Here is a 13807-nt window from a genome sequence, read left to right as displayed (position 1 = left end):
TATTTGCTGAAGTGAAAACAAAATGGGAATGAAAGTTTCCTTTTTGGGTAGCTAACTTTACTGGAGTGTAAGACTGTGGAATATTGTGGGCATTTAGTGCTTCTCAAGGCAGCAGATCACCTGCACACAGGGTGTGCCTCACTGCCTGTTTCACTGGGTGGCAGTGGCAGCAGCAGAACTGCCTAAATGGTGACAATTGCACCTGTACTAACTTCTGAAAAATTTTTCTGTAGCTCCCATGACGAGTCTTATACAGAACAGGTGGGTGGTACTTGCCCTCACAAAGTGAGAGATATTAGTGATTATTGCCCAAATGCACTTCTTTCCCCTTTGCTCTCTGCACTCCAATCAGCATTTGGTTGAAACACAACACTCTGATTTTAAGAAAACAATGAGATGCATCTCTCCCTCATCTTATTAACACAGTGCTTGCCAAGATGATTCCTTCTTTATACTGTTCTCACTCCCACCAAGGGAAGCTGGAAAATGCAGGCTCCTTGTTTAAATTTATGGCAGTGATTAATTCAGTGCAAATTGATACTCCAGTGCCATCCTAACAAGCTGAATCTGCTCTGATCATGCTTTCTTCTCCTGATAGACTGGAGTGGACCCTGGTGCCTTATTAACAGCGAGGAGAAAAGCCCAGAAGCGCCATGCCAGGGAGATAAAGGCAGCAAATGAACACAGAAAGAAAGCTGTGCTGAAACTTGTGAACTCTTCGGTAAATATTTACCTCTGCTTTATCAGGCTGCTTTCAGGTGTTACCATTCTTGTGTTTTATACAAGGTGCAGAGTGCTGCTTGGGGAGCAGGGCTTAGGCAGCAAGTGCTGTGCAGTGGGGACAGGTGACTGAAGGAACAGTGTAAGGATCAGAGGCTCACTGCTGGATTGGATAATTCTGTTATACCTTGATTGCATTCAGGTAGCACAGAGTGGCACAGAAACTCTCCACCCTGTCATGTTATCTCAGCATTGGTGTTGGCAGAAATCAAAGAGACTCTGCCCCTCTCCACACACTTGGAATAATCATGTAGAAATAAGATGTAATAAAATAATTCGAATTAGCAGCCCTTGTGATAAGAAGGTGGCATCCCCTCTGCTAATTCTGGCATGGCCAAGTGGGGCAGATACACTGAGAAGGGTTATTTAGGACACGCTTGTGCTTTTATGCATGTTTAAACTCACCCCCGTGTTGGGAGCTGGTGTGTGATTTTACCATGGGAAACCTAAAAAAAGCCTAACTTGAGAGCCTGATTGCTGTTGCTTATTTTGAATCATAGGCCTTGATGGGATTAGCAGGGATAAGGCAAGGAAACGGAGTAAAAATGTGTCAGTAAAAATGAACAGGTGTCATTGTTTGCAGGAAATGGGTAATTCAGTCCTGAGATACCAGCTTTAAGCTGCTTGTGTGTGACTGTAGAAAGGCTGGGCATAAGAGAACAAACCTTGATATACACAAGATATGGAAGTATGTGTGCTTGTCAAGCCAGTTTCTGTAGTAACCACAAGCTGTACACCTTTTAAAGGCTTAAAGAACACATGAGTGAGGGGAGGAAAGGGATTTATGTTGAAAAAGCACTGACTGCCTCTAAGCTGTATTTATCTTCTCTCCCAGACTAACGACGTAGAAGCAAGTGTAAAACATGAGATAGCAAGTGATGACTTACCTGTGAATGGAAAATTTGCAGATTCTAGTGTACAAGACATACCTCCTGATGAGCATGAATATTTTGTGGAGCCCAAAACAAATATTCACTCTTTAATTCTGGATTTCACCCCAGTGAACTTTGTGGATTCAGTTGGAGCAAAAACACTAAAATCGGTAAGTAGGGATTTTTTCCCCAGAAAAACCCATAGAAAGCTTTTCAGATACCTAATAAGGAAGCTGTCAGCATGAGACATAACTGCCTGCTCAAATACAATCAAATATGTCACCTCATCACTGGTTTAATTCTGTAAGTTTTAGCTGAATGCTGGGGAATGTGGACTCTGCAGCTTTCACAGTATATGGCTTCCAGAACTGCAGTGTGCATGATGATGTATTATCTGCATTTAACTTCAGCTTAACTCTGTTGTAGATTATAAAAGAATACAAAGAAGTCGGTGTCTGTGTCTGCATTGCCAGCTGTAGTGGTGAGTTGAGATTTTTTTTTTCTTTTTTTGTGTTCTTTACCGGAGAGATTGTGTTTTATCTCTTTCTCTCTGCTCCCAAATTTCCTGCTGCCAGTAGTGCCTCAGGAGTATCAGCACTTCACGTAAAATTGGATTTGAGGAAAAGCAAGCCCATATGCATTAGAGCTTTAACTTTAGTGGAAGTAGAGCACTGATGTAATGATCTTTGTGAGGACTGGATCCTGCTCCCATTTCCTCCAGCTGGCAAGTTGTGAATGCCACACTGAACTTTGTATCTTGAAATTGTTGAGGTAATGTAGTAAGGAGAAAAGCCTGAAATGTTCCAATATCCGGTATTTGGGATTGTAGCATCTTCTGCCAAGAACAGGCCTCTGTCTATGTCTGCATAAGAGAATTACCTGTTTGGACTAGAAGTAGCATGTGATCCACCTGGCTATTTCAAATTTTTTAGTAACAACAAGGGAACAAGCTGTCATCTTTTTCCTGGCATGCCATTGTCTTCCATCTTTGTAATTAAGTGTATTCACTGATGCCATGTTTGGGTTTTGTTTTATAGGCCCTGTTATGAATGAGCTGACAAGACTGAATTTTTTTGATAAAAGTGTAACAAGAGAGTTGCTGTTTCATAGTATTCATGATGCTGTCCTTGCTTGCCAAGTGAAAGATGGGTGTGCTGCACAGGCTGACTCCAACCTTTGAGGAGTGGCATCGAGCAGAATGGGAGCCAGATTTGTGCTGATGGAGACTCTTTCTGAATATTTAATTTGCACAGTTTGAAGAGAGCCTGAGGCTGTTTGTATCTATGGGTATAGGGTGGTGCTTATTTTTTGTAGGAAGAGTGGATAAGGAAATGTAAGCCTTCATGCTCTTGAATTTTTTCCTTTGATCAGGGTATAGCCTTCCAATAATACACAAGCACAAAATTATGCAGGAAAAGAAAGTTCAGTGTATTCTGCTGCAATCAGAATCTGGTGGACAAGGTGACATTCCTGTTCATGTTGAGAAAATGGGCACTTTAACTCACTACGAGTGGGATCTTGCAGGAGGTAACTGTTCTGCAAGTGCAATACACTGTACCAGTGTCTTTAAAGAACTTTCTTAGATGACTTTTAAAGCCTGATGTCAACATTTATAATAATCTGATAGCTGGATTAATGAATTCACACTGGTGGCATTTAGCTGCTGCTGTTTTTAAACCTGGATGGTACAGTTATCTTTTAAAAAATATCTAACCTGTCTCAGCTGTACTCACTTCATTTTTGCTCTAAGTGAACTTCAAGTCAGAAACTCATTGTTTAATTATTACATTATCAGTATGGTACTTGCACTGCCAAAACCCAGTTAGGCTTTCTAGAAAAGAACTCAGATGATTTTAAGCTAAACTTAATTTAGCTTTAAAGTTTGCAGACAAAACTGGTTTAAGACAGGAGTGAAGCCTATTTATATTAAGAACTGATGCCCTATATGCAGTCTCTTAAGTTGGAATGAAAATTTAAACAAGGTCTAAAGTCTCAGTGGTCAAAAAAAAAAAAAAAAAGGTACTTTTCTGTTGCCCATCTTCCTCCCAGTAGTGCTGCTTCTGCCTCAGCTTTTAAGTGCTTTGAGAAACAGGGTTCAGTAGAACTCAAAAATGGTTCATGTTTGGGTTTTTTAAAAGAAACAGTAGCATGGGGTTTCTTTTTCTATTGTCAGCCTGGCCACTGTGGTACTGCCTCACTTCAGATGTGAGATGAAAACCATGGAAATGGAAGTCATGCAAAAGAAATCTTCAGTGCCCCTGTTTCCCTCACAATAATCACTGTGAAGCTCAGCAGAAGCAGGACCCTAAAAGTCTTTCTCTGCAGGTTATTTTGACAGCACAGGATATCAGTGACATTTCATTCAGCACCCTCAAATCACAGGTCCTGTGCCTAAGGAATTCAGACACCTTCCTCACCTCTGATCACAGAATGTAATCACTCTTACTTTATTTCAGGCTCTGTTGCAATTAGGGCTTGCTTCAGGTAAACTGTTTCCCAAGAACCAGGGAAGTCAGGAAAGATGCTTTAATTTCTCAGACTCCCCTGCCCATAGGGATGGGAAGCTTCCTGCATCAGAAATTGCTGCTTAGCTGGCTTTCAAAGGATGAAGTGCATGCATGTCAAGACATTGTGTGTGCTTATTTAAACAACTTTTTGTACATTTTATAATGTTAACTAGTTCAACAAGCCTTTGTATCTACATACAGTATATTTTTCTACTTTCAGCTTGTCGCAGCTTCAGTTTTTAACTCTGTAGTCTCTTCAGTTCACGTTGAAATCCTGTCAACTTCCAAAATAAAGTGATGTCACTTGTGAAAATTTTCCGCTTTGTCTTGGTGAGACTCTGTATGAGGGACAAGCTGAGGGCCCCAGATAGAAGTGTCTGATGCCAAGGGATGGGCCAGGAACGGTGTCCAGCTCCAGGCGGGTCTTGCCTCTGTGCTGGTTCCTGCTCCTCACTCCTGGCACCCCCACAAAGCCCTCTCCATGCCAGGCCTCACAGGGATAGAACTAAAGCTGGATGTCCCATCCTGGTAATAACAGCTGCACTTCTGGGGAGTTGCTGAACCTGGACTGAGAACCTTTGCCCAACAAAGTCCCACATCCCAGACCATGCAGACCAAGTGCTCCTGCAACCCCCAGCAGTGCTGGTAACTCATCCTGTAGAACAAAATCTGGCAGCTTTTGCTCATCTGTTCCTCTGCTTTGCTGCCACCAGCTGAAGCACTGCTTCCTCCTGGCAGCTTGAGCCAGCCCCTGAAAAGGGAACCCACTTCCTCTTCCCTGCACTGACTAACAGACTTATTAGTGTTAAATCCTACCTTAGGCTTGTTGGTGTGAGAATAAACCACCCTGGGTCCTTTAACCTTGTAACAGGGCTCCAGTTTGTCTGCAGGGACAGGGGAGGGCCTCCCCCCTCACTGCTGAAGCCCCGCCACAGCAGCTGGCAGTGGATGGCCTAAGTCTGGGTCAGTACCTCGGAATAATCAGGGTCACGCTCCTCTCCCCTCCTTTTTTTGCAAGAGTACTGATGATAATTCAGGATACCGGGTAAGATCCAAACTCTTCCTACATACTTCACTTAATCCTTCTCAAGTAGAAGCTACACTTGATTTGAAGTGCTGCTCCTGATAAAGAGATGCTGTCAGTGCTGCTTTCTGAAAATGAGAACATTCTGTCCCACCAATAAAGTGGCATCCCTCCCTAAAATGTTCTTCCTGAAATGACACACGAGACTGCCCAAGTTTCCATATCAAGATACTGACACCAACCAGAACCCTAACCCAGTCCATGGGCTGGGTACTCTCTCTCCATATTGCATGCACTTCCTCTTTAAAAAAAAAGTAAAGTGGCTTCATAATTTGAGCTTGATAAATTGATGGGTCTCATTTTGATACAACTGACAATAAAACTTCTCTCACTTCCAAGACAAAGCATTTCCCAAAAGTAATTTTTCCCCTCAGGTATTTCTTCCACCTCTTCCCCTCAAGCCACTTTAAAGAAACACTGGAAAAAAGGAAAATGAAAGGCTGTTGCTTTTTGTTGACCACACCCAGCTCTACAGGAACATGTCAGATGAACGAGGATTAACCTTTCAATGCTGCTTGTGGCCAACAACTCCCAGCCACTGCCCAGCACCAGGAGCACCAGGACCCTGTCAGGGTCATCCTGTGTGTGCAGCAGCATCTCAGACAAGTCATACAATATATCAAAGTGCTCACTGCTAGACTGGTGTCAAACTCTTCATAGCAGGATCAGAGAAAAGGAATCTTCCTTCCCTTAGCACTAAGAAAGTACACCTCCCTCCTCCTTGACCATTTACTATTTTTTAAAACACAACAAAGAATCTCAGCAAAAGGGATAAAAAAACCACCAAAGATAAAATAAACCACTTGTGATGGTACCAGTGTTCACCAAGGGAGGAAAAAAATGTCCTTTCATGTCTTCCCTGAGATGGGCAATGACTCAGACCACCACACATGCCTTCAGTGGCAGCTCCCATTTTCTTGGGATACACCTACACCTCAGTGCCAAGCATCACACAAGCCTTTCTTAGTACCCTCAGAAACACTGGAGTCACTAAGGGGTCTTCCCACACCTCTATGGCTTGGATTTCAAGTTCTGGAGTGTAGATGGTGACCAGAGATCTAAACTTGGGATGGCTAACATTGCCCAGGTATCTGATTTAAAATTACCTGTGGTTTAGTCTGTGCTACTGTAACCTCACTGAGATCTCTTCCCTACAGGAGCAACACTCTGCTGGTGTAGAACACTCACAATGAACACACACTTACTCTTTGGAACACTCCCGTTTAATTCTAGATTCCAAGAACACAACATGAATCTCTACACTTGGATTTTGTTCCACAGGAAGTTTAGGAGGAACAGGAAGACCCCTCCCAGGTATTAGTTGTAGGTCATGTAGCGGGGGGTAGCGCTGAATTTCGCGTACGATTTGATGACTTTGTTCACTGCCTCCAGGAAATCCTTCTCGGTGGCGATTTTCCGGCGCGCTCGGATAGCGAACATTCCTGCCTCCGTGCAGACACTGCGGATCTCGGCGCCTGGGAAAGACAGGGATAACTCAGCACCGACTGCCAGGGGACACGGCCCATACACAGAACTGTTCAAAGAAATGAACACATTCAGCTTACCTGTGCTGTTAGGACACAGCCGAGCCAACAGCTCAAATCGGATATCCCTCTCCACACTCATCGAACGAGCGTGGATCTTGAAGATGTGAGTTCGTCCCTGAAGGGAAGGGAAGAGGACAGGGGTGTTCAAGGCATGACAGAGGTGATGACTCCAGCCTGCAGCTGTCTGTGTCCACAGCACAGGCAAATGGAAAATACACCTTGTATCTGCTGCCCAGCTATGGTTTCCCATGTCTGGACTGGAATGTGTAAGTGCCCATCACACTAAATTAAGAAAATAACTTTAAAAAGGGCTTTCATCATAGAAGTACCTCAACAAATCTCTCTCAAAAGAGCCAAACAAAACACATTCCAAATTCTGAACTAAATCGTGGATCTGGTTAAAGGAATTTTTCTCTGTTGAGGCAGGAATATACAGCGATTATAGCTGCTTAGTATGGCTTCTCGGCTGGGATGGAGTCTGTGCAGCGTGGGAAAACCTTGGGCACACCTTTAATCACCCATATTTCCATGCAGTTTCACATAATTTAAGAGTGCTGCTTTTTCTATTTCTCATAAACTTCCAGACAATGATGCCCTAACTGAAGAGACACTCTGGTATCAGAACACACTTGGCTGGGGAATAAAGAGTTCTCACCTCAAGATCAGGCAGGCTGAACTCTATCTTCCTGTCCAGCCTGCCAGGCCTCATCAGCGCTGGGTCCAGAGTGTCGGGCCTGTTTGTGGCCATCAGCACTTTGATGTTGCCCCGTGGATCAAAGCCATCCAGCTGGTTGATGAGCTCCAGCATCGTGCGCTGCACCTCGTTGTCACCCCCGGCCCCATCGTCAAAACGAGCACCTGGAGAGGAGACACGCAAGTTACACAGAGGGAGAGGCACCTCCAGGCCATGGACACAGAGGTGTCACAGTGGCTGCAACACAGGACACCTGGGAAAATGATTTTAAAGTGCATACAAGTATTTGTGATGAACTGAAAAGGTGTGAGGGGGTTATTTGGATGACACATTTCAAACCAAGAGTGAGTGCTGGATCTTCCTCCTTAGTAAGAAAGGGCCTCTATCTCCCTGCCTAATAACTGACCAAGCTGCTGGAATTTACCCATGTAGCTTGTTTATTTTGCCCTTCCCAAAATCATCCTTCTCCCTTGTCTATGTAAAAAATTGTTCTACTTTCAAAGGACCTAAGCACTTTCTTTGAGAAAAAAGCATAATATTCAGGAAGTAATAAAGACTTGGAGTGTAGTCTAGAAGATGAATGGGATTTAAGTTAATAGTACTTTTTTGCAAACAAAATAGAGGCTTTCTTCACGGAAGTTTGAATAATCTGGGTGTTCCAAATGTGCAAAAATGGCTTCCCATCTGGGCTATATAAACCACTTCTTGGCAGCTTTGTGGACATGGGGTGTGCTGGGAGTCGTTTTGCTAACTCAGTATTTACAAGCACTTTCCTTGAAATGCAGCAATCCAGATAAAGAACTGGATAAGAAAACCTGGAAGCTCTCACAGGAGGTTAGAACTGTAGCTACTACAAACATACCTCCAATAGCATCAATCTCATCAAAGAATATAAGGCAAGCTTTTTTAGTTCTTGCCATTTCAAAGAGTTCACGAACCATTCGAGCTCCCTGAAAGCAAAAAATAAAGATTTTATTAGAGATTTGAGGTACATTAAAGGAAAACTATCAAAATCAAACTCTCCATGCTTCCAAACACTTCTAAGTTTCCAATGAAAAAACTCTTTTTAAATTTCTTCACATATGTAATGGGACAATTATAAAGCTTAAAGCAATTTATAAAGGAGAGAAAAATTACTGCTCTTAAACTCAGAAGTACAGATGAAGTAATTTACATCAGGGCCAACTGGAAAGTGGCAGAACTGGGAGCAGAATCCTAATTCCAGAGTCCTCCTGAACCACAGACTGAACTCTGCACTGCAAAATCCCTTTCATCAGTGACAGCAGACCTCAGGTCTTGTCACCAATGCCTGAGCTGCAGTGATTTGTCTGACAGCTCCTGCCCCCCTGCACCTGCAGCTTCCAAGTACATCCATCCCTCACCCCCACTGTGGTGTCGGGTACCTACAAGGGGAATCTACAAACTCCTCCACACTCCATCAAGCACCTGCTCTTACCTCTCCCACGTATTTCTGCACCAGCTCAGATCCAATCACTCTGATGAAGCAGGCATCAGTCCTGTTAGCCACAGCACGGGCACAGAGGGTTTTGCCTGTGCCAGGTGGCCCAAACAAAAGCACTCCTTTGGGAGGCTCAATTCCAAGGTTCACAAATCTTTCAGGCTGTGGAGGGAGACAGAAGGCAAGGTTATGTGCAGATTAAAGATTGTGTGCATCATAGAATATATGCAAATTGAGGAAATCACTAATGGGGACCAATGTAAAGGAGGCTGGTCTGGATTTCACTTGTTAAAACCCAGCTTCCTTTCACCCAGGTGTTTACACTCAGTGACATTGTCTTTTGCTTTTTCACATGCTAACAGATGACCAGAACACTTCCAAAATAATAGAAGCTTCAATCTGGAGGTAACTTACGTGAAGCAGAGGGGTTTCGACCACCTCTCTCAGCTTTTCAATCTGCTCTTTACAGCCACCAACATCGCTGTAAGTGACATCAGGTTTTTCTTCTACCTGCACAACAAAGAGGTGAGTGAGCAGTTACCAGCCTAGTGCTGCAAATATCTCCAGGCTTTTAACAGCCCACAACAAAATCCAGCTAAAGGAATCACAATTACAAGACAAAGCCGTGCCAAAATAAGTAAAAGCAATGCTCACTTGCATCATGGTGACTGTGGGATCAATCTTTGGAGGCAACGGGATATGGATTTGGTACTTGTTTCTGTCCACCCTGGTGAGGAAGCATGAAGACTATTATTTTAACACCGGTTAAGTAAAGTGTTATGTAGAAGCAACTCTGTAAATGACAAGCTCAATTCTTGAACTGTTGTTTTCTCTGGCATCAAGAGAACCCAGCCCTAAAAGCTAATAGCAGGTAGGCTAGGTACTGGAATTCTTTCTGCAGAAAATTTTAAGGTTTCCGAAACGATTAATTCCAAAGTATTTTGAAAACTAAATTTCAAAATATCCAACAGAGCAAACTGGCAAAACACTGACTCTAAAGTAACAGGTTTTACCTCCTCAGTGAACATTTCATTGCTGCCCTGTGCGTAACCAGAGGGTGCCAAAGAAGGACCCTACATAGGCTCCCTGAAAGCTGGGACCACTGGGGCCCAAATGGAAAGGTTTCTGTCCAATGACACATGGATTTTGTCAATTTTTTGTCAAAGTAAAACAAAACAAAAGATTCCAGCAGAGCATACAGGTGAATTTACTGTCTTCCAAGAGAAAGACAGTAGTGGCGTAATTTCAACCACTGCAAAAATTGGAAATGAGGGCTGTTGACCTGTCAAACTATGACATGAGACAACTCAGAGAAAGCTTCAGTCTGCAGGAAGACTCACAAGAGCACAAAGACTTTGCATACCCAACTCTCATGCCTTCTTCTATGTCAGTAGGTGCCACTTGGTCACTGAGATCCACCACAAACTTGGCAAATTGCTTGACATTGATAATGTACTTGGGATCCTCAGAGTCTGCATTGATGATCTTTGTGCACCTAACACAGAAACACAGTTACAGCTCCAGGCAGGTAAACTGGTTTGCTACCTGCATAAGCATCAAGAGAGTCACATTTTCCTTTCCAAATACAACAGAATAGCTGTTGTACTTGTGATGACATCATTATATACATTATTATGCAATCATTATAGCATCATACAATAACTGCAGGAGTAAGTACAAGTATAATGTACACTACACATAATCACAGTTCCTTTATGATTCAGTGGTAAAAAACACTTTCAAGATGCACAACACATGAACTTTATTTTTTAAAAGAAGTCCACACATAAGCTATAAATCAGACTGTTAGCACTATGGAGCTCTACTGGAAGGAGAAGAGTGCTCCCACCTTGCAACTTGCAATGGTTGCTCACTTTGGAGAGTTTGTTTATCTGCAGCCAGATCCCAAAGGGCAGGAGGAGCCAGGCCAGTGTCAGATTCCTTGATTCCTGTGTGCAGCACAAACAAGCTGAGGAGGAAGCAGCTAACTGGGGTGTCAGCCATCCTTCCCACACCAAACTCTTAGAAATAACCCTGCAGGAAGCTTTTTGAGAGACCTCCAAAACAACACACACACATCTTTCATGGACTTCCTAAAAAACAGTTTCCTAAAGGAAGAGCCTACATGGCAGCTGGACATTCAAATCCCAGCCTGGCCACCTTCCCAGACAATTTTGTAGTGTGGGGATGGTTACAGCAGGACACACATCACTGACAGTGGATATCTACATTTCACTAAAGGAGTGAAACTCACAAGTGCTTTCACTGAGGGAAAGCTCCAGTGCAAGGTATCAGAAAGTAAGGGATTCACACAGATGAAAAACCCCATAAATCTTCCAAAACATGGATATAACAAGTACCATCTCCATGATACATTTAAAAGAATCAAGATTATTTTACAAGAAAAACTGTGGTCTTCCTGGCAGAACCGAGAGCCACTGCAGGATTAGCAACAGGGCAAAAAACATACATCAGTGAAAGAAAAATTAGGAAACTAATTAATTATTATTGTTATTACTACTTCCTTATCTGGTGTCAGAAAGGGGCATTTGTTTCATGCCACCATTATATACAGAAACCACAGTTTTGATTAAAAATGTGTTAAACTACAAAATTACAAAATCAGATATACAGATTACTCCTGCCCAATCAAAATAAACATCACTTACTAAGCAAAAAATCTCACATTACCAAATAAAGAACTGTGTTCTTTTGAGAAAAGCAACAACAAAAACACAATGCAGAAGTTGTTTAAAATCAACTTTTTACAACACTTGTTTTGGTATCTGTGGCTCTTCTACAGAAAGTTATCTAAGACAGCAACATACCAGTGAGCTCATTGATTTTCTTAAGCAGTTGTTGAATATCATCTTCTACTTGCTTGATCTGCCTTGAGTATGTGCTCTGGCCCTGGAAAAGGAGTATCACATAGATTTCGTAACTGAAATTCTCTCATGTTTAGGAAAAAATGACAAGAGCTGCTGAGCATCAAGATGTCCAACAGACTGTCTTGGTACATTAGCCAACCATTGATGACAGCCAAAATAGACAGAATTAACTTCCAGCAACAATACTTCTGTTTGCAAAAGTGAAGTGCAGCTTCACAACACAACTGACCAACTGTGAAGGTGGAAATTTTCCACATTTGTAAACTTTAAGGATTTGTTTTTCTTTTAAACCTGTTCAGCCTTACATTTTTAAACTATTTCTCCTAAAGAATAAAAAAGACTCAGTAAAATCATATATAGAGAGAATTCTGAATACACTTTCTGGAAACCATCTGTACAAGTGCTTTAACTACCTTACCCAACCTTTTCATCATCCACACAGGACAGCAGAAAGATCAAGGGGCAATTCTTGCTTGTGATAAAATGCATTTTTTGATCCAGATCTGCCTAACACAGGTGGATTCAGACCTGGATTTGCTCTGTAACATCTCCTTTGTACACCACTGGCAACAAAAAAAGAAGATGCAGTGGGAACAGGCTGTATTTCAGAACTTTGTAAAGAAGTCTTGGTGTCAGCAAAATTCAGACTTCACCAAACATACCTAAGATGCAAGTTTCATCTCTCAAGAGTTCTTTCACAGACCAACTGTACTTCCCAGTGAAAAGGGTAGACTGGCATTTTAAGCCTTACTGTCTCTGGAAAATGCCTCCCAACATTATGTTCTTTTAACATTAGGGCTAAAAGCAAGTCAATTTTGTGGCAAGAGGGGTCTTAAAATTATTTTTTGTGTAATCCAAGAAAACTGGCCAGTGAAAAAGCCCTAGAAAAGCCCTGTCTGTTAGACCCCTACAACAATCAGCAATGAGATATGAAACAATAATAGAGAAACAAACTCTTAACTACTTTCAAGTTAACAAAGCCACTGGATTATTTTTAGTGTTGCAGGCTGGGGCCTTCTCGTTGGAAGGTGAAAAGGGAGAAAAGATTTTGGCAGGAGAGAAAAGCATGAAGAGAAGCAGAGTTATGCTCTACCTGCTCAGTGCACACCCCTCCACTCCTGCAGGGTATTCCCCACAGGAACTGCTTTTTCTCTTTAACACTCCCATGTGTGTGTGCTACTTACATATGTTTTCAGCAAGGCAATATCTCCTTCATCGAGAGCTGAAACAAGACAGGAGAGACTTAGCTTCCAGTTTTAAAAACAAAGCCAGCAGTATTAATTCTGCTTCTAAAAGATGAAAACATGTATTTTAAAGAGATTCTTTTCATTGAACCACAGTGCTACAAAAAAGCATCAGCTATCCAAGGAAAACAGGGTCTCCAGCTGCTCCCTTCAGTCCAAAAACCTGCACCACTCAGAGCTCATAACAAACAAGCTACTTCAATTCTGCCTCGCTCAGAGTAGTTTCCCAGCCTATGACTGTTCAAAAAAGGGATGGAAGATATCAAAACTTCATCTTTTTAACTTTTTGCTTCTAGATGTTCAAGAAAGCATCAGTGAAAAACTGTTACCACTTTCCACCAGTGATGTCTCTTCCAAACAGCCCGGTGTGAGCAGGGAACAGCAGCCAAATCTAAGCTGGTCTCAGTAACAAAACATCACTGTCAACTCCTAGTTTTAATACTGTAAAACAGGAAATATGGTAAGGGTCGTACTAAATGAGACAAAGTCTGGTCCAAATTCCCCTCTCAAACAGGAAGGTCTACAAAAGGTGCCAAATACATGGTGAAACCCCACTCCTGTGTCACACATTGTTATTAACAGCCGTTAAAACAATTTCCTTACATAAATATTTATGTTGGGGGTTTTAATCCCTGTAAACTTTCAGCAGAATACACAGGAAAGAGTCTCCTGATTTAAATCTGCATTGTGCTGCCTTTTACTTGACTTGAACCTGGCATCTAAAACTTTCAT

General features: G+C 42.3%; 2 protein-coding genes across 4 annotated transcripts in view; one reads left to right on the top strand and one right to left on the bottom strand.

Annotated features, from left to right (window-relative positions):
• Positions 1-4476, top strand: part of SLC26A5 (solute carrier family 26 member 5) — a 31886-nt gene extending 27410 nt beyond the window's left edge. The window contains exons 16-19 of one of the 3 annotated variants that reach the window (XM_008642512.2): positions 599-721; positions 1616-1822; positions 2079-2133; positions 2690-4476. In XM_008642512.2, coding sequence (XP_008640734.1) covers positions 599-721; positions 1616-1822; positions 2079-2133; positions 2690-2832 — 528 coding nt within the window. In that variant the 3' untranslated portion in view covers positions 2833-4476. Of the gene's footprint in view, positions 1-233; positions 262-598; positions 722-1615; positions 1823-2078; positions 2134-2689 lie in introns of those variants that run through there. The other 2 variants (XM_017745968.1, XR_001865748.1) reach the window with 2 other exon arrangements.
• A 1968-nt stretch (positions 4477-6444) lies between these two features.
• Positions 6445-13807, bottom strand: PSMC2 (proteasome 26S subunit, ATPase 2). The gene is made up of 12 exons (XM_017745887.1): positions 13777-13807; positions 13016-13053; positions 11772-11853; positions 10793-10892; positions 10307-10438; positions 9598-9670; positions 9358-9453; positions 8941-9105; positions 8347-8434; positions 7446-7648; positions 6809-6905; positions 6445-6718 (listed from the first exon to the last, which is right to left on the bottom strand). Exons 1-12 carry the CDS (start codon positions 13805-13807, stop codon positions 6561-6563), a joined length of 1263 nt encoding a protein of 420 aa, XP_017601376.1. The 3' UTR covers positions 6445-6560.

This window comes from Corvus brachyrhynchos, unplaced genomic scaffold (assembly GCF_000691975.1).
Source record: "Corvus brachyrhynchos isolate BGI_N302 unplaced genomic scaffold, ASM69197v1 scaffold239, whole genome shotgun sequence".
Taxonomy (NCBI): Eukaryota; Metazoa; Chordata; class Aves; order Passeriformes; family Corvidae; genus Corvus; species Corvus brachyrhynchos.
This window is presented reverse-complemented; position numbering and strand designations above follow the sequence as displayed.

What these genes read in the sequence shown, in the direction of transcription:
- PSMC2 (XM_017745887.1), bottom strand. Translation starts at nt 13,807, where the DNA reads ATGAAAGTTTTAGATGCCAGGTTCAAGTCAA. An exon ending in AGATGCCAGGTTCAAGTCAA is followed by an intron (nt 13,054 to 13,776) that starts GTAAAAGGCAGC and finishes GTCTTGTTTCAG; the next exon opens with CTCTCGATGAAGGAGATATT. An exon ending in CCACAGTCACCATGATGCAA is followed by an intron (nt 9,454 to 9,597) that starts GTGAGCATTGCT and finishes TTTGTTGTGCAG; the next exon opens with GTAGAAGAAAAACCTGATGT.